The sequence below is a fragment of the Armigeres subalbatus genome, chromosome 3, assembly GCF_024139115.2.
Source record: "Armigeres subalbatus isolate Guangzhou_Male chromosome 3, GZ_Asu_2, whole genome shotgun sequence".
NCBI lineage: Eukaryota > Metazoa > Arthropoda > Insecta > Diptera > Culicidae > Armigeres > Armigeres subalbatus.
In genome coordinates, this window is record NC_085141.1 from 170903245 (window position 1) to 170930175 (window position 26931).

At 41.7% G+C, this 26931-nt stretch overlaps 1 protein-coding gene across 1 annotated transcript in view; it reads left to right on the top strand.

Moving 5' to 3' along the window:
* LOC134222133 (homeobox protein 10) overlaps positions 1–26931 on the top strand; it is a 205172-nt gene that overhangs the window by 105185 nt on the left and 73056 nt on the right. The window contains exon 4 of the mRNA XM_062701276.1: positions 147–334. Coding sequence (XP_062557260.1) covers positions 147–334 — 188 coding nt within the window. The remainder of the gene's footprint in view (positions 1–146; positions 335–26931) is intronic.

Below are 26931 nucleotides of genomic sequence, written 5' to 3' on the forward strand. Positions count from 1 at the left end.
GTAATTATCTGTCGTCGTGAGGGCTTGTTAAAATCACATAACACCATTGTCCTTCGCTTGGCCGTCATCATGATTCGCCTCCGTGTCGGAAGGATATTTGCCATAGTAACTAATATTATTTTTTCCTCCTTCTGTCCTTCTTTCAGTGTCAGCTAGTCTATCACAATCGCATCACAACCAGGATAAAGATGGCAAAAAGAAACACACCCGACCGACCTTCAGTGGGCAGCAAATCTTCGCACTGGAGAAAACCTTTGAGCAGACCAAGTATCTGGCCGGTCCAGAACGGGCGAAACTTGCGTACGCACTGGGGATGACGGAGTCTCAGGTTAAGGTAAGTGACTGTGTGTGGACAGATATTACCTCATAAAAATCCCAACTTGGTGGCGGCTGGGAAACGACAGTTATCCGGGTACGTTATTCGACCAGTCAAAATTTTCAGGGTAACAGATTTTTCTGATGGGTCCCTTTGTTCGAGAACATATGACTTCGGTATGAATAGGAAAAGTAGGTGTTACCCACAAACCACCGAACAAAGTGTTGGACATATCTGCAGAGTTTCCCTCTTTTCGATAGGAAGATTATAGAAAGGATTTTCCTTACATCGGATTGCGTTCCGATTTAAATCCCTCGCATCGATCATGGTACCACTTGGTGTGGATAGTTGACGTTGAATGCAAAACATTGGTCATAATATTTTAATACAGGAGTTGCCATCTCGACCCCATACATTTTGCATTGGATATTGTTCATATAGTGATGGTTTGTTAATACATGCTTACGGCAATGTATGTATTGACAGTCAAATTCCGTTTAAAGTTAAAGGTATAGCGTACATTCCCATTCCAGATTCGATTCAAGATCTCAAATAAATAGCAATGATACATGTTTTTTTCAGGGCCTTTTAAAATTTTTATATCATTATCTAAAAAACATTTGCATCAAAGTATTCTAAACTTTGGCCACAACCAAGTTAATTTCAACCGCGGTGCAGATGTGAAGAACTGAATCGGTTACACACTCTTCCGACTCAACCGAACACTGGTAAGGCAAGAACGGAATGAAAAACGAGGTGTTCGAAAGCCTTTTCAACGTTTGCACTTTTGTAGCACCCTTCCTATCCTGTTCGGACATACCTACGCTACGTCTCACTGCTGTTGTCAACCGGTCTGTCCCGGTTTCCCCGGCGAGCAGCTATTACACCACATGTGCCAACCACGCAGCCAGATAGGAGGCTCTCGGCCGTCGGCTCGTTCCACATGTCGACGGGGTGTCGCGGCCAGTAGAAGGTGGCTATAATGGATGAGATTTTGATCGTTGTAGACAAGCGAATTCGGTCGTTTTCCTTTGCCACGCCAATCTGATCCAGCATTGGCGGGCGGTAGCGGTAGCGGCTTTACGTATCGATAGATTGCGTAGAGGACGATGTGGTTGAATTGCTTCGCTACACAGACAGGCCGGTCGGCGTGGTGGCTTGGATACGGTGGTCAATTGAATTAAACGGCTTTCATGACACCCTCACTTTGGAATCGTTTTTTACGCCTTGAGTTTTTTATTTGTTGTTGCTGTATGCTATCGGTTTCGTCGAGGAAAAGGGTGGACTATTGAATTCCCGTGGGCTTAACGTATCGAAGAGGGATTTCATGGGAGATGACTGTTTACAAATTGGGTAATTAGGTGAGGATATTTTTTTGAATGGAATTTCTGCACGTTTGATTGACGGGCGGGTGTTCAGTGGGATGGGTAGGATATTTCCCTTACTTTTTGTAAAAATGTAAGCTAGATTCTGACACTAGGTATATGCTCAGATTTTGTTTTGCGGCAAATCAAATTATGCAGAATATAGATTTCTATTATGTAAATTTTTATTCAACATATATTTTAGAAAAAATCATGTATGCTTTTATATGTAGAAATGAAATAATTTTAAATATTGAATAGATTCGAAACAAAAAAAAATCGACGTGGATTTATAAAACCAAGATTTCACTCGTGAGTAACGGTGATTAAACCAATCAAATAAACTTAAGTTTAAGGTCAAACCCTTTTAGAGGATTTTTCTTCAACAAGGGAAAACGGAAATCAGCTAGTTGTCAACTGGGATTCTGGTAATGTGAGGTTAACAAAATATATTTTTCCAGCATATGAAATAAGCAAACATGGAACGGATAGGTCCCACTGAAACTAAAACTCTTTCTGCTAGCCAAATCACACTCATCACTGTTCACTTCTAACTTCAAACTTTTCACTTTTCACTTCTCGCTACTTCTTCGCATTTCGATTTTCTTAATTCTTCCCATTTTCCTAATTCCCATTTCCCAAAATCCTCTATTTACTTCTCACTTCTTACTTCACACATCTCATTTCTAAACTTCTCACTTGAAATTTTTCACTTCTTACTTTTATCTTTTCATTTCTCACTTCATACATACAACTTCGCACTTCTCATTTTCCATTTCCATGTCGCACTCTCACTTATAACTTCTTAAATCTTACTTCTGACTTCTCATTTCTCTTTTATAACATTTTACTTCTTACTTTTCACTTCTCGCTTTAAACTTATCACTTTTCACTTTTCTCTTCTTTCTTTGGTGTGATGATGTATACAACATAAAAAATCACACAAATGCAGTTAAAAAAACTTCTAATTTCTCATTTCTCACTTCTCACTACTCACTTCTCACTTCTTACTTCACACTCCTCACTTCTAATTTGTCGCTTCTTACTTCTCACTTTTCACTACTTACGTCGGATTTCTCACGTCTCACTTCAAACTTTTCACTGCTCACTTCTCTCACTTCTAACCTTTAATTTCTCACTTCTCACTTATCGTTAATCCTTTCTAAATTCAAACTATATCGCGCATGTGAACTGATTATGACAACATCGAGTTAGCGAGATGAAAATGCATTGAGAAATACTTCGACTTAGATAGAGAATATCGAGTAAGGGAGATATCGACTCACGGAGGGAACACAGTATATGCTACATTCAAGGGACTTTGAATTTCCTCGAGTAAGGGAAGATATCGAGTAACAGAACATCGAGTTAGGAAGAGTCTGTAGTTGATTATTTTTTACTTCCACGGTCATAATAGTACCATCGTGTTTAGTCTCAGGATATACAAACGCAAAATTGACAATTTCGCTGAGAAACATTGCATTTAAAAACTCTCGAAGCCGCGAAGCGACAATATACAAGTAGAGTATATAATCCAATCAAAGAAGAAAGAAGATGGTTTGCGATGTATTACATCCAGTAAAGGCGGGATTGATTCCATAATGAAGCAGACGAGAGTGGCGGCGTCATCAGCCAGGGCGTCTCTGTTTCGATCACCGGCAGATCAAGTGTTTAACGGAGTTTAACACCCCGCAGGTTTCACAAACGATGAATGAACCACCGCCGAAGTGGTGTGGAAGGCGGGTGAGGCCGGGAAGGAAACGGAAAATAAGCTGTTGGTTGATATGGCTGGGTATCGTTCAAGGGTGCTAATGTAAGTTTTACGTGGTGAAGTTGTCCTGCATCCAGTGGTGTCCAGTGCTGACTAGAATCGGTATGACGACGCTGTTGTGTGGATAAAATGGGCAGCAGTTTCTGATGCTACAATTGCTTGGGTAGACTATCCGATTCTATCGATTACTACCCGGTACTTTTGTATTACTACCTATGCCTAGTCCGAAATGGATAAAATGGAAAGATGCCTGCATTGGCACAGAGCTGTTCTAGATGGTAGAATACAGAAGAGATTCCAACTTAGCTATTAAAGGTCGGTGATGGGACGTTGATTTAGTTACGGTAGACAGTGCAGGTAAGCTCCAAGTAGTACTTGCTGGCGATAATTGCTTGACCTTAAAACGGAGACCCCTGATGCTAGTCCCGTGAGGCTTATAGAGCATCTGGTTACTTCTGGTACATCAGTTAGTTTTCACAATCCAAAAGTTTTTTCTTCCTTTATGTGATTTTTTTAAATCTTAAGTTCTTCACTCGGTCTGGAGGCCAACGGTTATGAGACGCACCCTACAGTAATTTGACAAACTACCTTTCCATGGTCACCTTTAACTAGGCCACATTAGATTTTTTTAAATTGTCGGTACTGAGTTTCTGATGTTATAATTAGTGTCCATTGTTTAACCTAAGTAGTTAATAAGGCAAATACATTGAATTCGGGGAGCTCCCATGGTGAAATTAGGGAGTGCCAAGTTTGGCTCCAGCCCCGCTCACTGGCTCTCGGCTTTCCAAACGAGTAAGGAACCGGTTGTGAAAACCAAAGTTCACATAAATAAAGTTTAAAAAAGTGTCGATCTCACCACTATAGAATAAAGAATTTTGTAGATTGCTGTTTGCCAAAGTTATGAGGTGGGAATCAAACAATTAGATCTAAAGTAAAGCATTGCATTCATTTGTCTTTTATATGCTTACTTCTGCATAGCAAATACTGTATCGACGATTCGGTTCGCGACCACATCCGATCAACCTTGGCTGCACCCCACGCTCAGCTAGTCTTTTTTTCACCTGGTCTGCGTACCTGCGCTAGTCTTCTTCGTATTTCTCGACTGACGGTATTGTCAGTCGTCAGCAAGGATGCAAGGTAGGCGATTCACGTTCGAAGATACCTCCGTCTATAGTATTGTTTCAGGCAGGTGTACAGATCAACCTCCTTTTCAAATAGCTTAGCTTAGACTGACTGTACATATCAATGGTTGCTACTCCGTGATTGATCAGAACTGGTGCAAATTGCACTACGATCCAAGTAAATAGTGGTTGGGATTTACCAACTATTCTCGAAGTGTACGTTTCAGCAGCTCGCAAATATTGATCAATAACGGCGCCGGCCAAGTCCTTACAGTCAGTTGGGAAAGGGAGGGAATGTGAGTGTGTGGTAATTGTTGCTACTAGAGACCGAGAATACCTCTGCATCTCCACATTTACCACGGGAAGGAAGTAGTGTTAGTTGGGTGGGGTAATCAGTAACATAGATCAGGATTCACCATGGAAAGTGATGTGACCTATGAAACTTCTACACAGCAGTATTAGCATTTCCTTAATTTGTTCAATTGTTCATTCTTCGCGAGAATAAACAATCAATCGCTCAAAGTGAGCGATTGTTCATTTGAATTTCGGATTAGGCGCCCGCGTTATCATTTCATTAACGTAAGAAAAGTAAAAAAGAAACGGGATTGAAAATAATTGATAGTAATCGGAAAGCTAATATTATTCAGCAACCCTTATTTTATCTCTATTTGACGTTAAGTAAGAATGTAAATTTGCGTTCATTTTACATGTCGTTTATTTTGCATTACTTTCGCGCGCGCGTGTCTGTCACTTGCCTTGACAAGTATACCGTAATCAGGATAACACTGGTGTTAATCCTGATGTGCCGGTTGGCACTCGTGTTGGGCTTGTGCGCTTTGAGCGGCACACGGTCGCTTCCCAGTCTACATAAAATCGCACATGGTGCAATACAAGATGCTAAATTGGAGACGATATACATACATGTTGCGTGGAAAAGTACCTCTATCGCCTGCACTTCAGCATCCTACACGTTACCATATACGTTCATGTGTTGACTGGGTTTGATAGGGCCTGCTTATGGACACATGCAGCTTTTTGTAGAGGTTTAACAGAGCCCACTGTCAAACCCCACCACATCCTAGGCAGGCCCCCTAACTCGCAGTGGCCATGGGGAGGGGTCGTCAAGCCCTTGGACATAGTCCCTGCTGCCCCTTACAGATCAACCTCCTTTTCAAATACATCACAAAGTTCGCATCATCCACAAAGCAAACAAATTGACTGGATCTGTTGAATATCGTATCGGGTGCTGCTACACCCGGCGCATGACACCTTTTTTGAGCGCAATATTGAATACCAGGTAAGAAAGTCCATCACCTTGTCGTAATTCTCGGCAGATTTCTAACGTATTGTTGTGTTCACCCTACATCTCAACATCATTTTGCGCGCCTTTTTTCAGCTTTTATCAGTCTTACAAGTTTCCCGGGACAGTTCTTGACCACGATTTGCTTATAGTTCCACACAGGATGCGCGACGTTAAGCATAATAACGTTAGGCTTAATTCTGCTTTCTTCATGTCATAGGCGGTTCTTTGGCACATTTAATGCCTAACACCCATGCCTTCAAGGATATTCATTTGGGGAATTGTGTAGCTCATTGTTTGTCACAGGCCACGTTGGTTTTGCTCATCGTAATACAGCCAACAAATTTATGAAAACATCAACAATCGTTCACCCCATTTTCCGAGCAAACATTAGGGACTGTAAATAAATCGATGGAACCATCCGCCAACGCGTGTCCCAGATCAAAACATACAAACAATGTAATGATCTCAATTTGCTCTTATGATAAGAGCGCTCAGCCTTGTCCTCCACCCCGCCCGTGGCCGCGTTACACCGCGTCCTTGTATGTAGAACCAAACGAGCCCTTCTACACACCACCGAACCGAAACGACCGGGAAGACTTGTTTTCAAATGATTATCCGCGGAGCGCGCGTGCCTTTTCCACCCGGTTTTTACGCTTCCTCCTCCTCTCGGCACAAACACCACCCGTCGCAACGGACCCGCCTGTGGCTGTGGGTAATTGGGGATAACAAAAGATTTCACCAGATAAAGCAAACCTCGTTCGGCACCTTTTGTATAGCGACGACGACGGTCGGTGGTGGCGGAATCTTTTGCTTCCTCCTATGATATGAGGGTGCAAAACATGGAAGGAAACGTTTAAACATATCATTTACTCTAACTACCCTCTTAATTCAGAGCTTCGTAGGGAATGGGTTCGATGGGTTTTGGGTTTGAGTCGAGTCGGGGGTGAACAATGGTTTGGTCCTGACAAACACTAGCAAATGACTTGGGTGGTGTTGGTGAATGCATTTTCGAATTGCAGACGGGAGAACGACTGCGCGCTCTCTTGAATGCTCCAGAGTAAGTCCTATTCTCACGCTTTGAGGATGTATGTGTTTGTTATGCTTTCTGTGATAGGACCTTTCGGAAGATAATAGTTACTGTCGGGTAGGATGAAGGATTCGATGCACTGCTGTTGGATCGGTTAGTCCTTGTGGTGTGGTACTGCTGCTGGCATGGTTCGGTGAAAATAAAAGCAAAACAACTTTTTAATCGAATTGTTTCCCGGCTATGTTTTCATCATGAGACTGTGTGTCCCGCGATATGTTCATGTATGTATGTATTTTTGCAGGATGCACTAGAAAGGATACTGGGGCAGCGAACAGTTGGATTGCTGGTGACACCGTTTTAAAGGATTATTTTCATTCCACGATGTTCTATGTAAATAGCAGCAGTACCTAAATAATAAGGATAGTGGATTGGAGGTGGAAAAGCACTCCAGCGACTTCGTTCGGAATGGAGACTGCTGTTGCCACCACAGACTCGGATATGACTGCCAAGCTTTTGTAATATCGTTAAAACAATTAAGACCGTATATACTAGACTAATTAAATTAAACAGAGACAAAGGGATGTGTAGAATCATGTTTCGAGTTAGATAATCCCGACGGTGTTGTGGATCTTCAAGCACTGAGCTGCTCCCGGTTTTTGTTCTGGAGATTTTAATTAAGAATCAAGTGCCTGGTGGAAAGTGGCGAATGTGGTGCTGAAATAGAACTATAAAATTATTTTTTGGCTTATATGTAGGTAGAAGGGTTTGGCATATGCATATGAAGCTTTATTTGTATTTCAACCGAATCCGAATGGAACCATTGTTATTCATGCTGACAGGTGTTCTACTGGTTCGGGATAATACAAACAACAATTTTGGAAACATATTTTTTCGGAAGAGTTATATTTAAATTAGTTACTGAGACGACTTTGTAACGGTTTTGCCTTTCTCGTATACAAAGTATTCTAACAATTGAATTAACAATTAAGTGCTTCATTAACCTAATATAAATACAAAGTCGAATAATTTCCCAGTCAGGTGGATATCTTTCGGGTTGGACATTTTCCTGACTTATATGGGGATGACTATTATATGAAACCACCTATTATATGAAACCACCTATTATATGAAACCACCTATTATATGAAACCACCTTGCCACACAACAGGGATGGGAAAAATCAAATTTTCAAAAAAATCGAGGGTGATCGAACTCACCCGTGATCTTGCATTTAAATTATCAAGTGATAAAAACTCGCCAGCGATTAGGAATCGTTGGAAAATCGTATCTTGATTTGAAGCATTTACCGTTACATTTTGAATTCTTTTTCCTTACTACCATGAAACCATAACGACAAATAAAAGATATAACGGTACTGTAGACAATTAGCTGATATTAGTAAAGATTAATGTTTGAATGAAAATTCTGTGTTTATAATCGTTTGAGTACAAAATTTGAGAAGTTGTCGCCGGCGACAACTCGCCTACTGTTTTCACGTGAATTGCAATCATTATCGTCTGATAATGATTCAGCACAACACTGCACACAATATACAAATTCTTTCGGCTGGTAACGAAAGCTCTCAATTGATAATTGTGATAACTATTTCTATATTCAGATTGCCCATGAGGCTTCCTTATGATCCTTTTGAAAGCCATTATTTTTTAAAATTTTCGAACTGAGCACCGCTGATTATGGAGACGCATGGCACTTTAAGTTCTCTTCTTGAAAACGCACGTGTACACTGAAATGTAATTCAACCGAAAGTGATGTCAAATCATCTCATACCTGATGCAACATCTTTCTCTTCACTTCTTCATTAGCATTATATCCACCACTGGGACATTGCCGCCTCGCAGATTAGTTCATTAAGCACTTTCACAGTTTTTAACTGCAAGGTTCCTAAGTCATGTTACCATTCGTATATCATGAGGCTTACACGATGATACTTTTGTGCGTAAGGAAGTCGAGATAATTTCCAACCCGAAAATATTCTAGACCGGACCGGGAATCAAACCTAGCCACCCTCAGCATGGTCGTGCTTTGTAACCGTGAATCTTACCGCATGTCTATGGAACTGATGCTAAATAGTGACGAAAATTTAGTTTCAAGAAAGAGAGGTAGAGTTTCGGATCATTTTGTTGCTGTAACTATACGAACTCCCCAAACTTTTATGACAAGACTTTTGCCGTCAGGCCTATATCTTTTTTTTTCTTGAGCAAGGTTAAACGGAAATCTGCAAACAGACACCTGAGGAGGTTAACTCAGGTAGTATGGGGATGGGATCACCCGACCCACTAAAACCAAAACCCTTTCACCAGTCCGTATCCCCTGGCCCGCAATTAAGCAATACATCAGGGGAGGACTATTAAGAACGCTCACGCCTATGCTAACGCACTCGACGTAATAACGCAACATCGACTTCAAGGGTGGTAACCAACCGTCGATTGCAAGCGATGATAGTTACCTATCGGTTTGTATCATAAACTCGCGTAGGAGACGAGTACCCCGACAACAAACGCCACGCGTGAACCGCAATGACCTCTATATCCACATACGGAGGTCCCCGAGGCCCACCCGCGACGTTTTTGTTGTTCGGGTGAGCATGGTGTTCACTACATCACAGTAGTCTCTACTGCATCTGCTGGTTTTGTTCAAGACGCCACCAGCGCTGTAGTTTCGACATAATCTGTTGAGACGCTGAGTTCACCGCATTCCATATAACCTCTTCCCGACATATTTTCTCAACGAGGTTGTCCGGGGATATATCAATGGCGCTGACAAGCATGGCGATCAACATCGAATCGCGGGCATGCAAACAGCACATGCTCTGCCGATTCTACCTCACCTACACATTCCGGGCACTCTGCGAACCCGAACCTATGCAGGAACTGTTTAAAGCAGCAATGTTCAGAGTCTGTGATAGGTGGAAGTTGACCTGACCATGCTTCCTACTAATCCCGTTCGATACCTCTGGAATCAGTCTGTGGGTCCAACGACCTTTGACTGCAGTGTCCCATGCTCCACATCTTTCTCCAGAAGTATGTCTATCGGCATCATACCAGCAATAATGCACACCGCCTTATAATATATGGCGCGGTATGTGCTTGCAACCCGCAGACATGTCAGCCGGTGTACCCTGATTAATTTCTTAATTTTTCACCCGGCCTCTAGTGCTTTGGACCATGCTGGTAAGCCGTATCGGATAATAGGCAATGCTACACCCGCTATAAGCCTATGAACGTGACTTTGCACCGTCGATCCGACATCATTCGCGATAAAGATTTTATTGCCAATGCAGCCCTTTGTTATACATAATCGACGTGGCTCGTAAAATTGAGCTTGTCGTCGATCATCACGCCCAGATGCTTTAATGACCTCACGGAGTTAACTGTGTAGGTCTCTACGTTTATCCTCGCGCGCTGCAAACCATGGTGGCTATGCACCACCACAATCTCAGTATTGTGATGTGCTTTTAATTCAACTTCTTCGAAAGTGTCGCCGCAAAGCCTTCTATTTTCACACCAACCGGGAGATTCAAGCGTAACACTCTGTCATACATGATATTTCACAGTACCGGTTCGAGGATCGACCCCTGTGGAACACCTGCTGACACTTCAATCGACTGCTGACCAGCGTCGGTGTCGACTAACAATATCCTGTTCTGAAAATAGCTTTTCAGAATCCTACACAGATAATCCGGGACTCTCAAGTGATAAATACAATTACATCTACCCTAGCAGCACACATGTTCCACATTGGTTACTGCAACTTATATGTGACCGAATTCAGTCATAATGAAGTTACTGCAACCGTTTTTGTCTGACTTGTGCTGCTCGGGTAGTGTAATCAATGCACAGTACCTAATGCCTCTCCTGTTTAAACCACGCACCATTTTAGCCGTATCCGTTACCGACCGAATTGCTTCTATGGTAGAACGGCCTTTACGGAACCCATACTGGTTGCTTGATAAGCCACCAGCACACTCCGTATAGTCCGTCAATCTATTCAGGATCACCCTCTCGAACAACTTACCAGTTGTGTCAAGTAGGCTCTCCCGGGGATTTCCCAGGCTTAGGCAATAGCACCAACTTCTGCCGTTTCCAACGATCTGGGAAGTTTCCTTCGTCCAGGCAACGTTGGAGGTAGCTCCTGAACATATCTGAAGCGGCAAGAATCGCGTGCTTAAGGACCAGGTTAAGAATACAATCCCCAAGGCCCTGGTGCCTTGTTTAGCTTAAGTTTTTTTTTGCAACGGCGATAAGCGCATCGTTAGTCATTAGCGGTACCACGTTAACTGACTCGTACGGTGTGGCGGGTCAGTTCGATGAGTCATGCTTCGTCATTTCAATTCATCACGATTTAAGAGTTGTAGGGGGATTTGAATTAATTTTAAGTTTTTCCCATACAAATTTCCATATAAACATAAATTGACTTCGCGCCACCCCTAAATGGCCACCGAATTGCCTGAAATTTTGCCAGGACTCCTATATTATCAAAACGACGCTAATAGACCAATGGGAGTTGGAATTTCCGAACATTTTTGAAATTTGAACTGCCCTATTGGCCATCCTACACAGCTCTCAAAAGCAGGCTCTCTTGCTACATTTTATTTCGTAGTTCAGAGCTCTGCTCGCTGTTTGGAACACCTGGCGTCTTTCTAACCTGTCCGCTTCGGTTCTAGCACGTCGCAACCTTCTTTCAGCTCTAAGACAGGTTCTGCGAAGATCAGCTATCGTGCTCGTCCACCAGTGCACCGGTTTGCGGTTGCCGGTTGGCATAATCCTCCTGGGCATTGTCACGTCACATGCTCGTGTTATTTATTATTATTTATTTAGTTTACATCTAAACAGATAACACTGAATCAATAATTTGACGCCACAATACACGGTTCGAGGCCGCATCTCTCCATCCTCGGATACGCCCCACGCTCGCCAAGTCGTTTTGCACCTGGTCTGCCCATCTCGCTCGCTGCGCTCCACGCCGTCTCGTACCTGCCGGATTGGAAGCGAACTCCATCGTTACAGGGTTGCTGTCCGGCATTCTTGCAACATGTCCTGCCCATCGTACCCTTCCGGCTTTAGCTACCTTTTGGATACTGGGTTCGCCGTAGAGTTGGGTGAGCTCATGGCTCATTCTTCGCCGCCACACACCGTCTTCTTGCACACCGCCAAAGATGGTCCTAAGCACCAATCTCTCAAATACTCCGAGTGCCTGCAAGTCCTCCTCGAGAATTGTCCATGTTTCATGTCCGTAGAGTATAACCGGTCTTATTAGCGTCTTGTACATGACACATTTGGTGCGGTGGCGAATCTTTTTCGACCGCAGTTTCTTCTGGAGCCCGTAGTAGGCCCGACTTCCATAGATGATGCGCCTTCGTATTTCACGACTAACGTTGTTGTCAGCCGTTAGCAAGGATCCGAGGTAGACGAATTCCTCGACCACCTCGAAGGTATCCCCGTCTATCGTAACACTACTTCCCAGGCGGGCCCTGTCGCGCTCGGTTCCGTCCACAAGCATGTACTTTGTCTTTGACGCATTCACCACCAGTTCAACTTTTGTTGCTTCACGTTTCAGGCGGGTGTTCAGTTCTGCCACCTTTGCAAATGTTCGGCCGACAATGTCCATGTCATCCGCGAAGCAAATAAATTGACTGGATCTGTTGAAAATCGTACCCCGGCTGTTACACCCGGCTCTCCGCATGACACCTTCTAGCGCAATGTTGAACAACAGGCACGAAAGCCCATCACCTTGTCTTAGTCCCCGGCGCGATTCGAACGAGCTAGAGTGTTCGCCCGAAATCTTACGCGAACTAGAGTGTTCGCCCGAAATCTTACGCGAACTAGAGTGTTCGCCCAAACAGTTTTGCACACCATCCACCGTTGCTTTGATCAGTCTGGTAAGCTTCCCAGGGAAGCTGTTCTTGTCCATAATTTTCCATAGCTCTACGCGGTCTATACTGTCGTATGCCGCCTTGAAATCAACGAACAGATGGTGCGTTGGGACCTGGTATTCACGGCATTTTTGAAGGATTTGCCGTACAGTAAAGATCTGGTCCGTTGTCGAGCGGCCGTAAACGAAGCCGGCTTGATAACTTCCCACGAACTCATTCACTAATGGTGACAGACGACGGAAGATGATCTGAGATATCACTTTGTAGGCGACATTAAGGATGGTGATCGCTCGAAAGTTCTCACACTTCAGCTTGTCCCCTTTCTTGTGGATGGGGCATATAACCCCTTTCCTTCCACTCCTCCGGTAGCTGTTCGGTTTCCCAGATTCTGACTATCAGTTTGTGCAGGCAAGTTGCCAGCTTTTCCGGGGCCATCTTGATGAGCTCAGCTCCGATACCATCCTTACCAGCTGCTTTATTGGTCTTTAGCTGTTGAATGGCATCCTTAATTTCCCTCAAGGTGGGGGCTGGTTGGCTTCCATCGTCCGAGGAACTGACGTAGTCATCTCTTCCGCTGCCTTGACTTTCACTGCCTGTACTCTCAGCACCATTCAAATGTTCCTCGTAGTGCTGCTTCCACCTCCCGATCACCACACGTTCGTCCGTCAAAATGCTCCCATCCTTATCCCGGCACATTTCGGCTCACGGCACGAAGCCTTTGCGGGATGCGTTGAGCTTCTGGTAGAACTTTCGTGTTTCTTGAGAACGGCACAGCTGTTCCATCTCCTCGCACTCTGCTTCTTCCAGGCGGCGTTTCTTCTCCTGAAAAAGGCGGGTCTGCTGTCTCCGCTTCCGTCTATAACGTTCCACGTTCTGCCGGGTACCTTGCTGCAGCGCGACCGCCCGCGCTGCATCCTTCTCTTCCAGAATCTGTTTGCACTCTTCGTCGAACCAATCGTTCCGTCGACTTCGACCCATATACCCGACGTTGTTCTCCGCTGCGTCGTTAATGGCTGCTTTGACTGTATTCCAGCAGTCCTCAAGAGGGGCCCCATCGAACTCACCCTTTTCCGGCAACGCTGCCTCGAGATGCTGCGCGTATGCAGTGGCGACATCAGGTTGCTTCAGTCGCTCTAGGTCGTACCGCGGCGGTCGTCGGTACCGAACATTGTTGATGACGGATAGTTTTGGGTCGCAGTTTAACCATCACCAGATAGTGGTCAGAGTCGATGTTAGCGCCACGATATGTCCTGACGTCGATAATGTCGGAGAAGTGCCGTCCATCAATCAGAACGTGGTCGATTTGTGATTCTGTCTGCAGTGGTGATCTCCAGGTGTACCGATACGGGAGGCTGTGTTGGAAGTAGGTGCTGCGAATGGCCATATTCTTGGAGGCGGCGAAATCAATTAGTCGTAGGCCGTTTTCGTTCGTCAGCCGGTGAGCGCTGAACTTTCCAATAGTCGGTCTAAACTCCTCCTCTTAGCCAACCTGAGCGTTCAAATCTCCTATGATGATTTTGACGTCGTGGCTTGGGCAGCTGTCATACTCACGTTCCAGCTGCGCGTAGAATGCGTCCTTATCATCATCAGTTCTTCCGGAGTGTGGGCTATGGACGTTGATTATGCTGAAGTTGAAGAACCGGTCTTTGATCCTCAACCTGCTCATTCTCTCATTGATCGGCCACCACCCGATCACGCGCCTTTGAATATCGCCCATCACTATGAAAGCTGTTCCCAGCTCGTATGTGTTGCCGCAGCTCTGATAGATGGTATGATTACCTCTAAACGTTCGCACCATTGATTCCTTCCAACAAACCTCCTGCAGCGCTACGATGCCGAATCCACGGTCCTTGAGCACATCGGCGAGTATGCGTGTGCGCCCGATGAAGTTGAGAGATTTGCAGTTCCACGAACCGAGTTTCCAATCGCTAGTCCCTTTTCGTCGCAGTGGTCTTCGCCGATGGTTCCGGTCCGTACTCTCTTGTTGATTGTTCGTTGCGTATGTTTTTTTAAAGGCTGGCTTGCAGGGCCTGACACCAAACCCCCTAAATTTCTGGAGGACCATTCCTCCTTATTCCCGGTGGACCATGGTGCACAGTTTCACTTAGAGTCCCTCGCTGGCACTCGGACGATGATCAGCCGCCCCTAACATGGAGAACAGACGCTGTTGTGAGCCGATCCTGACATGGAGAACAGACGCTCAGTAAGATTTGCACCCCCGGAGAGGAGCAAACCCCCCTTCCCTGTCAGCATACGACCATAGTTCCCACCGGGGTTGGTTACCCGATCTTCCCTAAGGTTGCTCGTATCTCGGCCAGCACCACGGGGAGGTAGGGATAGGAGTTGCTGGGTAAGAGGCTAAGGACCGCAAGATGGGGTTTATTTTATTCCTTCAGGTACGCGAAGTACCAATGGTACGCTTTACCCAGCATTTGTCGTGCCATGCTCGTGTTAAGAGATCCGATAACTCATCACCCTTTAAGCCTAGAGTCCGATTTTCGCACCGTAGTGATTCTTCCAGCAGTTCTGAGTCGAACTGCGAGGTACGTAAACTCCGTTTACCTTTGATATAACAAAACCTTCATCATGAGGAGATGACACTATCTCCTGGATGGGGTACATATCGCAAGTCAAGATGGTCACCTATATCTAGCCCTATATCTAGAATCGTTGAAGCTAACATTTAGGGTCTAACTCATTCCCTGACTTATACTTTAAAGCGACAGTAGAAAATTTAAAAAAAAACATCTGGTGCTACCTATTGAGACCAATATGATTTTTTTTGCCACGAAGTGCGAGGATGCTCGCCATGTTCTATACGATGTGGAAGTACAAGTCTCATCTGCAATTCACCTATGAAAACTACATAGCTGAAGTCGAGACCAACGTAAAATCACGTTTCTGGGATTTTGTAAAAGAGCGGAAGTCATCAGCTAGAATTCCTTGTAATGTCAGCTATAACAGTACGCAAGTTTGTTCAAATGATAAAGCCGCCAACCTCTTCTCTCTGTTTTTCGAGAGCGCATTCACCAAGGTATCTCCAGTTCTTCTACAAGATTGATTCGCCCATATTCCCTCGTACAACATCAACCCTTCCATCACACAGTTCTCTCTAGATGAAGTGTTGTTAGCCATTGAAGAGCTTGACTCTAAGAAAGGGTCAGGTATGGACGGATTTCCTCCACTGTTCCTGAAAAAGTGCTCCACTGAACTAGCAACTCCGATCACGGTTTTGTTCAACCGTTCGCTGTATGAAAGGACATTCCCAGCCCTTTGGAAAACAGCTTTCATCATCCCAACCCATAAATTTGGCAACATTAGAAATGGGGCGAACTATCGGGGCATTTCCATACTATACTGTTTATACTATTGCCTCACCAATTGTCTCGATTAATCAACACGGATTCATGAGGCAACGCTCAGCCACAACTAACCTAATGTGCTACGGGTCCACGCTTTCACGAGAAATGGAAAGGAGAAACCAAATCTATTCAGTATACGTTGACTTCGCAAAAGCATTCGATACCGTTCCTCACACCCTAGTCATCGAAAAACTAAAGCAAATAGGCATCCCAAACTGCATTGCGGAATGGATTTCCTCGTATCTATCTGTTAGTTCCTCGTACGTAGTGGTCAACTCAGCAAGCTCGCTCTCATTCTATATTACACATTACATCATATTACAGTGTGGGGATGTAATGGCAATAAGAAGAAGAAGAACCGGTAAAATACCGGTATTTGAAAAAAAATTAGAAATGAAAAAAAAAATGAAATAGAAAAAAAAAATCCAAACCGAAAATTGTCTAGATCGGTGCCGGGAATCGAACGGAGCCCAAATCTTTATACTATTTTATTCTTACAAAATAACGTTAGATTAAGTTAACCGAAAGACTCGTGTTTCAATCTGGATTAGGGAATACAGTATCACAGTAGGGAAGGAGGAAACGAATAAATTTAGTATTATGACGATAAGAAAAAATTGATGAAGTTCTTGTTTCATTACTGTTACGGGACATAGAAATGAAACAAGAATTTCATCACCGTGAAACAAACATTTTCTAAAAAACAACAAAGGAAAGACATACGAGAGGCAATTACGACAAATGAAACGATATTGTTAACAAAAAATCCTGATTAATTTACCTAGCGGTAATGGTGCCTTTCTCGTGCATTATGGAAATAGCATTTTGACCATAATTTCCGAGCCCATAATCCCAACCAGTAAAATTTTAATAGGAAACAATGGGACAGGATTTCCCGTAAAATGCAACATTGTGCGAACAAATCGGTTAAGGGCAAGCCCCTAAATAGTGGATGAGACTTTTTCACGCACACACACATACATACACATACACGCACAGACATCACCTCAATTCGTTGAGCTGAGTCGATTGGTATACAACACTATGGGTCTCCCGTCTTCTATAAAAATATTGTTTTTGGAGCGAACATAAAGCCTTTCGGTACACTTAGTGTACGAGAGAGGTAAAAATAAATTAGCTCATAAGGAAGTAGGCTTTCACTATGTTATTATGGAAAAATAATGTATGAAAACGCAAATCATTATGTAAATGGTACTTGTACGTACTGAAGGAGAGGGTTAGTGATTTGTGACTATTTGTGAGGGTAAGGGTAAGAGGGTAGAAAATGGTGAAAAACGTTGGATGCAATTTTTAAACGCATTTTGTAGCTATATAAAAGGGAGAAGAAGACCTTAATGTCAATACTAGTCCACTAGAGCAGAATTATCCACGAAAAGTTTTTATCTTACTACTACTTTATCAAACCCACACTTCACAGCACGCAAATGTGATTTGACGATAGCCATGAGCTCTCTCTCACTCACCATGTAATCAAAAATTGTCAACTGTGTGTGTATATTATCAAAGTATGCAAATAGTAGACCAATAACAAACATCATAAAAATGGTCTTCTTTGAGATAATGATTTTATTTGATGTATTTTGAAAATAAATGGATAATATTTGCTGTTTGACGGCCAATATACTTTCGCTATATTTTTTGCATTTTTTACTCCTAGAGAATTCAGATTTTCGTAAACCATGTGACATATTGTTTTAATTTTTAATAGTTAACCCTAAGGATGCCGAAAATCTTTGAAGAAGAAAGAGCCTTGCAGGAACGACGACCAAAATTGTTTATTCTACCAGAACTGCCAAACTACGTGTACCAATAATTCAACTGAGTGTTATTTCAAAAATTTCAAACTTTTAGTGCTGAGGAACAAATTGTAGTTATTCAGATTAATTTTTAATGGAAAATTCTGGAAAGAAAAATGGTTTTTCCGTCTAACAAGGACAGTGGGATCAAAGCCCACAGAAGGGGCGATTACCCTCCAATACCTTTTCCGAACTAAATCTATCACATGTTGTACATATGCATAATTGAATTTCAGACATAGTAAGGACAGTTGATCAGATAGTGCTGGCAGAAACATTGATTTCTTGCATATGATTCCAACAATCAATCTTCAAAGCGTTGTAATATTTTCAGCAATGCTTATTCTTCAGAAAACTCTTTCAGCATCTCTCAGTATTGAGTCAGATGATTGAATTAACGATAAAATAAAGCCGCTAGGAGCAAAAATGCTAAAAAATACATTTTTCCATACTAATCTCCATATAAATTTCTAACGCAATGCTGTAAGTGGGGAAGCAGACAATCGAGCTGTGTATGTGTGTTATGTATGTGTCAATGCGTATATGTGTGTATGTTCGGAAATCAGTAAAAAAATCTACAATGTTCACAGTGAAAAAAGGACTTTTCATTTTTAAAATCCTGTATCTCAAAATCGGATTATAGTACCTCGGGGTTTTAAGCGTTCCCAATGTAAAAATGGTCAAGGAACACGCTGGTGAGGTTATTTCCTGAATAAAAATATACTCATTGGGTAAAAAATGCATTTTTCAAACAAAAACTTAAAAATTGTTCATTTGGCAACACTGCACCTCAACAAATTATTTTTTTATAAGTTCCTTGAAAAATCTTCTTTCGAATGGTTACCTTAGATTCATTATAGACCTCATAGTTCTAGAGATATGTACAAAACAAAATGATGAGTTTCATACATTTGTCCGAAAAGGGGGATGGTCTTATTAATCGTGAGGAGGTCCAATCACCACGAAATTTTGGTTTTTGGGGTATAACTCATACATAAACAATTGGTCAAAATTTCATTTAAGGTGATTATAGAATGAAGCCCGTGGTGAATTTCAAATTCACCACACGTTTATCTACATACATTTCCAAAAGTCCAAATCTGGCGTAATAGTTTTCGTACAATGCCGAAACTCAAATTATGATTGTTCAGCATAACTAAGCAAACGATCTACCATTATTTCAGCCCCATGCGCGTTATGGTTCTTTCATCTCGTGCTCTTGAAAAAAATATTGGAAAAGCACGTGGTTTACAAAATGGCCGATTTCTGGCTTTATTGTATAATCACCTTAATTCTAAGAAAGTCGATTGCACGTTTGCATTTTTTCTCGGTCACTTCATATGGAATGACCCATATAGAGACAAAGTAAAATTCCTTAGTTTATAAAACAAACATTTCACGCAATTGTGCAAGAATAAAACAGCGCTTTGTAGCAGTGACATCGAAATAGACTACGCTTTCCACATATCTAAACTAATTTACCGCCGTATCCTACTACGAATCGCTCAACGCGCTTCTTACACTCAAATTAGCGTCGTAATTGCTCCTAAACCATGTTGTGCAACTCATTGTAATGCTAATTACCTCTCCGGATTATCAATCCTTAAAATCGCACCGCGCTTCAACCGACCTCAATCCCTTATCCAGCGTGTCACCGTAATCTCTTCGTCACCCCATTCGCTTGGTCGTATTCCACCATATGACAGAAACAAATTTGCTAAATGCCATTCTAATTCCCTGGCAGTATCTGATGCGACGGCGGGCAGCACGAGGTACAGAAGCGCATCCAAATAAGTACGACTTTCCGAGAGTCAAATTCAACCCCCTTGCAGAAAAAATTGGAAGGTTGTGTGACTTTTTGTGCGTTAGTCACAGATTGTGGCGGCTTTGCTGTATACATTTATGCTCTATACCGGGGGGAAGAGATCGGAAGAGCGATTGGGTGAGTTAATTCTTCAACCGTTTTATAATCGCGATTCGTTCCAGTGTTGTCAGGCGATTACCGATGTCAGGGAAAATTGCCTCTAATAGTTTCAATCAAAAGCCCATTTGGAAGCCACACCGATTTGGGATAATAGTGGGAAACATGCTAGTTATGGGACTGAAATACTGAGTCGAAGAAATACTTTTGGACTGGACTGGTTCAGCGTAACAAATGGAGAACAATTTTTATAATGTTGAATAGGGTAGAATGTGATGTACAGATGCACTTGTTATTGAATTCATCTTTGGTGTTTGCCTCTTTTATACATAAAGTGTACGTGAAGGCTATATGTTCACTTCAAAAATGAACTTTTCATAGAAGGCCTGGATATCCATAGAATTGTTGACCGATTGATTGAGCTAAACTAAAATATTGGTGTCTGTTAATGTGTGTGTGCGCACAAAAAAACACTCACTCACTTTTTAGGGAATTTTCATTTACCAATTTACTTGCAACAATTGGCAGGGAATCTGGTCCCAGTGTTTCCTATTGAAAATTAGCCCAATCGGTCGTTGCGTTTCGAAGTTACTGCAAAATTACTATTTTCCCAAGGTTCCAAAAACTTTCGAAAATTCTTACTCAATAACTAAACCTACTCAAGCTATCTGTTCTTCTTCTTCTTCTTATTGGTATTACATCCCCACACTGGGGCAGAGCCGCCTCGCAGCTTAGTGTTCATTAAGCACTTCCACAGTTATTAACTGCGAGGTTTCTAAGCCATTTACCATTTTTGCATTAGTATATCATGAGGCTAACACGATGATACTTTTATGCCCAGGGAAGTCGAGACAATTTTTAATCCGAAAATTGTCTAGACCGGCGCCGGGAATCGAACCCAGCCACCCTCAGCATGGTCTTGCTTTGTAGCCGCGCATCTTACCGCACGGCTAAGGAGGGCCCGTGCGATAAGCAAGCTATCTGTACTTTAAACATTTTTCTTTTGAAAATTATTCATTTAGTTTAGCAGATATGGTTTTCAAATTTGCACCGCAATTTATGTTTTCAATAATCCTGGAACAATAAGTCAGAAAACCTCGCGTTGAATCATCACTTTAATATTTACTGCCCCTCATATACCGACCGACACAACTCAACGCAATTAAGTCCATTATTGATGAAGTTTCGGTGGTTGAACCTCGTTTGTCGAGTTGGTGATCGATCAACGCAAATGAATGTGGTGCAATAAAAGCTCATAAAAAGTCAAAAATTTAAATGGTTCGAGGTATATCTCGGACGATGCATTCATCCATCTTCGGAACCAGCCATATAAAGGTGAGAGTGATGAGTAGCTTAAACTGGAACCAATAACGAAAGGCTGTATCGGTAGAAGCGCTGCGGAGGCCACACAGATTTAGGAAGTTTCATGAAAGACATTGGGCAATCCTGATTGTTCAAGCAGGAGGTTGTAAAAATTCTTCTGTTGATTGAAAAATTGTGATTGCAGTCAAACGTGTTTAGGATTACTTAAGGATGATACACAAAACGATTTTTTTTACCGGTCGTCTAAAAATAAGTATGTTGTTTAGAATTCTCTTTGAATTGTTGTTCCAAAATACATTTAATGGACTAGAAAAATGTTTCAATTCTTACTAGGTAATAAAGAAATAAAATAATGTTTTTCTAATACACAAAAAAGTTTTCAATTCAAAATTTGAAAATCCGTGTAAAAAAAGATTTATGATTTCTCGACAAATCATGCAAAATGGAGCAATTTTGCAAAAATTTTGTATGGGATTTTTTTTACACGGCCGTGTAAAATAAATCCGTGTAAAAACAGAATCGGGTGTAATTATGTTGGGCATATCTTTTCGAAGACTTCAGACGAAAGAGATATGAATTGATCTCACAAAATTATTATTGCTTATTCATGAATATTTGTATAAACTAATTGTAATAGTCCTAACGACGGTCAAATATATCTACGCGTTCCAATGAACCACATAATTTTACGCTTCTTATATTGATTTTATTGCCTTTCATGAAACATAAAACCGGTTGAGCCATCTTCACCACTAGGTGAATGAGTTTGGACTTTTTTGGCAAGCTTCGCAAAACGAAGCAGCACAAAATAATAACCGTTTGTCAGCTCCATAAATTGTCAAGGCGAAAAATACGATTTTGATCGAATCAATAAAAGAAAGCGAAATTCTGCCAATCAGGGCAGCCGGTAGTGCAATTTAATCTTTATTCTTTCTTCTCGAATTGCTGCTGCCTTGGATACCATAGCTTCGTACATATAATGTACCCAGTCGTGGAAGAAAGGGGGAGGGGGGTCGGTTTCTGCAAACTGGAGTTCGAATTCTGAATCACTTTTCCACCTCCCTCTTAGCCCTAGATATCTACATAGGAAGACACAACTTGCGGAACATAGAAGAAATTATGACAAAAGCAATCATAATCATTCCCCTGGACGAGGTAATCGATGCGGCAAAGCCATAAAAAAAGCTTCTGGGGAGAAAATTGAATCAATATCCAATAAGCGATGCTTGTTTTCTGCTGATCAAGGAAGTATGTAGCAAAATGGGGCTATCATCCACAGCTTGTGGGGCAGAGTTGGAATCTGATAGTGCGTTGGGATGCGAAATTTATGACGTTTTTATTCGATTTAATGAAGGATAGTACATTTTTGTTTTCTTTTTTGAAGCTGAGGTCAAAGTAGATAATATTGTGGGTTGGAAATTCAACGTGGTTCAGGGTAATGTAATATAAATCGGAAATGTTTGAATGTGACTAGGAAGCGACTAGAAAGACAAGAGCACGACTTTAATATGTTTGAAGAATTTTATTTAGGACTTCCATTTTATTTTTACTGAACGCTTGTACTATTTTGGCTTTCATGTTCTAATAGACATATAGGATATTTGTTACATTGGTAATGTAACAAATATCCTATATCCATGACATTTGAAAAAAAGTACAATTTTTGCTCAATTTTCCTTTTACTATTGCTATCATGCGTGCTCACCGCATTAAAAGATCACTAAAATAAAAAAAACAACGCAATTTGCGCACCAATTTGGGGAGATATAAATTCTGATCAATCCATAGACGAGCTCGGTGGTCTAGTGGCTACCGCTTCGGCCTTATGAGCAGGAGGTCGTGGGTTCAATTCCAGGCTCGTCCCTTTCCTACTTTGTATTTCTATCTTAGTTCTTTCTGTGTTTCACATTCTACCAGAACGATTCCTACTGTTAAACCTTCAACACTAATAATCCAATAACCTCCCGTGGCACCTATGAGAGGTCGTAGAGTTCTCTGCATCTTTCTTAAGTAGGTGTCCAACTAACCATCCTTCCCCTTCCTCAGAATTCGCAAGGACGTGGCCAGGACAGATCTCGACTATTGGAGAGTGCATTGCTTCCATCTAAGAGATAGCGATTAGTCCCAAATCAAAATTTGTGATAACGGATGAAAGTGTTGCTACTCTCATACAATAGTCTTGGCTTGTACCAGCTACGAGTTTGTGCTAAATGCTTAATGCTAATGCTAATATAAATTCTGATTAATCCACCTTCTTGGTAAATTGACAAAAATGCATAGTTGAAAACGTAAGAGCAACTTGCAAAACTGTGAGGTCTTATACAACGACTGAGTATTTTGATCGCATTGCCTAATCAAGATAATTTTCAATACAAAATAATGCGAAAGAATTCTTTGTCGAATAGAAATTTTTGAGAGTAAATTGGTTAAAGTTTAGTGTATAAACAATGAGTTTTGTTTGCTTATATACGGGACAGGGTCGATAGACCGAAAATAATTCGACCGAAAGTCTCTAGGCCAATAGTTGTTTGGCAGAAGATGTTTTTTGGTCGAAAACATCATTAGACGGTAAGTCATTTGACCGAAATGGACATTCAGCCGAAAATATCGTTCGCCCAAACTTGCCATTCGGTTGAAAATGTCATTTGGCCGAACAACAGTGAATGTAAAAAGTGCGAAGTGGAGAAGTGAAAAATAAAAAGTTCAAAATGAGAAATAAGAAATAAGAAGTGGTAAATGAGCCGTCTAACTTGAAACAACTATCGCTTATGGATGATTCTACCCTATTTGTGATTGTATAAACAATAAATATTGTTTTTTTGAAGCAGAATTCGGTTGATGTTAACACTTTTCTTGTCCGTGTATCACTTATTCGACCAAACGGCATTTTCAGCCGAGTCATCTGTCCGGCCAAATGGCCCTTTTTGCCAAATGGTATGTTCGTTCACATGACCTATTCGGAGAAGAAAAATCTCGCTCAAATGAACTGAAAAGGGCCGAAATGACTGTTTCGGCCAATCGGCATTTTCTGCCAAATGACCTGTTCGACTAAACGACTTTTTCTGTCAAGCCAAACATTTTCGGCAGTATGTATGTCCTATCGTGTCAGCCAAATGACTTTTGGCCAAATGACTTTTAGCTTAATGTTCCACAGATTATATAATTTTCGTGCATTCGCCATAGATTTTTATTTGTATTAATTATATATACTATTTATTTATTATGCATATAAATACCCTGTCACTATCTTCAATGCTACATCGTATTTGACATAATCAAGAAGATCCTATTCTTCAAATTCACATACACACAGGCACGACCTCCTTGTTTTTTCGCACTTCTTTCGTACAAATTGATCCGAGACTATCAGACCGCAAATAAATCGTCCCACCGCCTGCTGCCATACCGTTGTTGGTCTCCGGTCATAACCCCCTTCCCAACATGCCAAAAAGATGCACAGCCTTCGGCTTCTGCGGCGGTGTGGTGGCCGTGGATGGGCGTCCGCTCGTATAATTTCAAACTTCTGTCTTTTATTTACATCAGGAGGGCTTTTAAATGGTTTAACGCGTTTTAAAACACACGAGACTCGTGAATGCGTGGCGACGTAGCCGTCGTTTATCCACGCGATAAAGGGACCGGCGGTGGTGTTTGGGAGTTTTGTATAGCAATGGCAGATCCGCCCTCAATTATTTTTATTGCTCGCGTCGTCGGTCGCCGGTCGTCACTCTTGTCGTTGGTGTTGTCATCAGCGCATTAAAGTCGATCCCCATCCGATTACGGTCGAGCGGTTTTGTGAGGTCGCGGATAACGAGCGGAGATGGAGATGACGCATTAGGCACGGGGAAATAATAGACGAAACATTGAAGTAATTTCCATCAACTACGAATAAAACGGACGCTTTAAATTTAAATGTTTGTGAAAGTGACAAATATTCGATACATATGAATGAATAATTTGAATATTTTGGAAGTTACTTCCGTTTGTCTGTGCTTTATATTTTTGGATTTGGATATGTACACTCGTTTCCATAGACTATGTTTTGGTTCGTATTTGTGGAGGAGATCCCTTAACGACGATTACGGGAAATGAGGTTTACTCGCTACCTGTCAGCATTGTTGGCGCGAAACTAATAAAAACTTTTGGAAGTTTGATTAAACGAATAAAGCACTCTGGCGAATACTTCCACAGACCAATGTCATTTTAAAGAAGTTTCAGTTGACCTAATCGTCAGTAGAGTTGTCGATTTTTTGCAGTATATCGACAGGAGTGGGACGAACACGTTGGTGGAACGATAGTGAAACTTGTCAACTATCAGCGCACTGCCTGTTTTTTTGGCTTTGGCTGTAGCTGGACTAGGGGTATGCGATAACACACTTTTTTCCTAACGAAACGAAACGAAACGAAATCAAAAATGTCTATGTTAATTCGGATCGGAACGAAACGAAATATAGATTTACTTTCGAGATTTCGAAACGATACGAAATCAAGGTTCATTTATTTCGAAATTTTTCGAAACGAAACGAAATTTAAATTTTTTTTCCGCGGAATTTTTATTAAAATAGTTTTACGCAATTCTGATTTCACTTTTTTGAAGTCAAATATAACTGTTTTTAGATAATAACAAAAGAGGCAATCTGTGATAAATCGCCGCATTCTCGCCGCATATAACATTGGCGATAAGGCTATACCCCAGCCATTGTGCCGCTTTCAAAGGAATTCATCGTGGAGCGTGTGCTCCTGAATCTGATCAATTTTATATCAGTAAGTACATAAAAATATAGAAATTGTGGGGGTTTCCTTATACGGATTCAAATTTCGTTTAAAACCTTAGTTCACTTAAGAATTATGTAATTATGCTGAAGCATACTTCATATTATCTTGTTAGCCTGGTTATGTAGTATCTAAGTCCAAATTAGGAAATTAATGCTTAGATTTGTTTTTTTTATTTAGTGGGATACTCAGTTATGTATCCACATCTGCCAAGCGTATATGCAGATAGAGAATTGATATTACTAGACCAGCATTTGAAAAGGGCGTAACAGTCAAAATTTATTCCTTCTTATTCTTCTTATTCATATATCTGTTTATTTATGAGGCTCAGATGTTTAATAATAAACTATACAGAGCCGAAAACATTAGAAATATTAGAACTAATTATTCCGAAGAAGTTTCAGAAACATTTCTGCGTAAGGTCTTCTTTAGTGGGGATCGGTCCAAACGATCCCGTCGCTGACTCATAGACTGCGCTAGTTGCTTTTTATCCTCTTCCTCTCTCATTTTTCTGTAGGAGTCCGTGTAGCCCATGATTCACGAACCAGATCCGATCTGTATTATTCTTGAATGTCATAGTTTCTGCTAGTTTTTCGCGTTCCACCATTGAATCGGGAATTTCAAATTGTTCCATCCGTTCAGTTGAATCGGTATCCACTTCTTCCTCAGCCACTTCAGCCACAATTACGCCGTTCTGCGCTGCATCCGATGATGTTTGACGGGTTGCTGCATCAAATCCGATAACTACACCGGAATACGATTTCCGCTCCGCACATGAAACATTTGTTACCACCATCGGGTGACAATGGGTCTGGGGGTGAGAATGGGTCATCGCTCTCACCAGCAGCCTGGAGGTCGGATAGCAAAATCGTTCAAAAAGGTCTCTTATATTTTAGTCTTCTTGCCCTCAGATACATTCAATATATTCCACAAGCATTCTAAG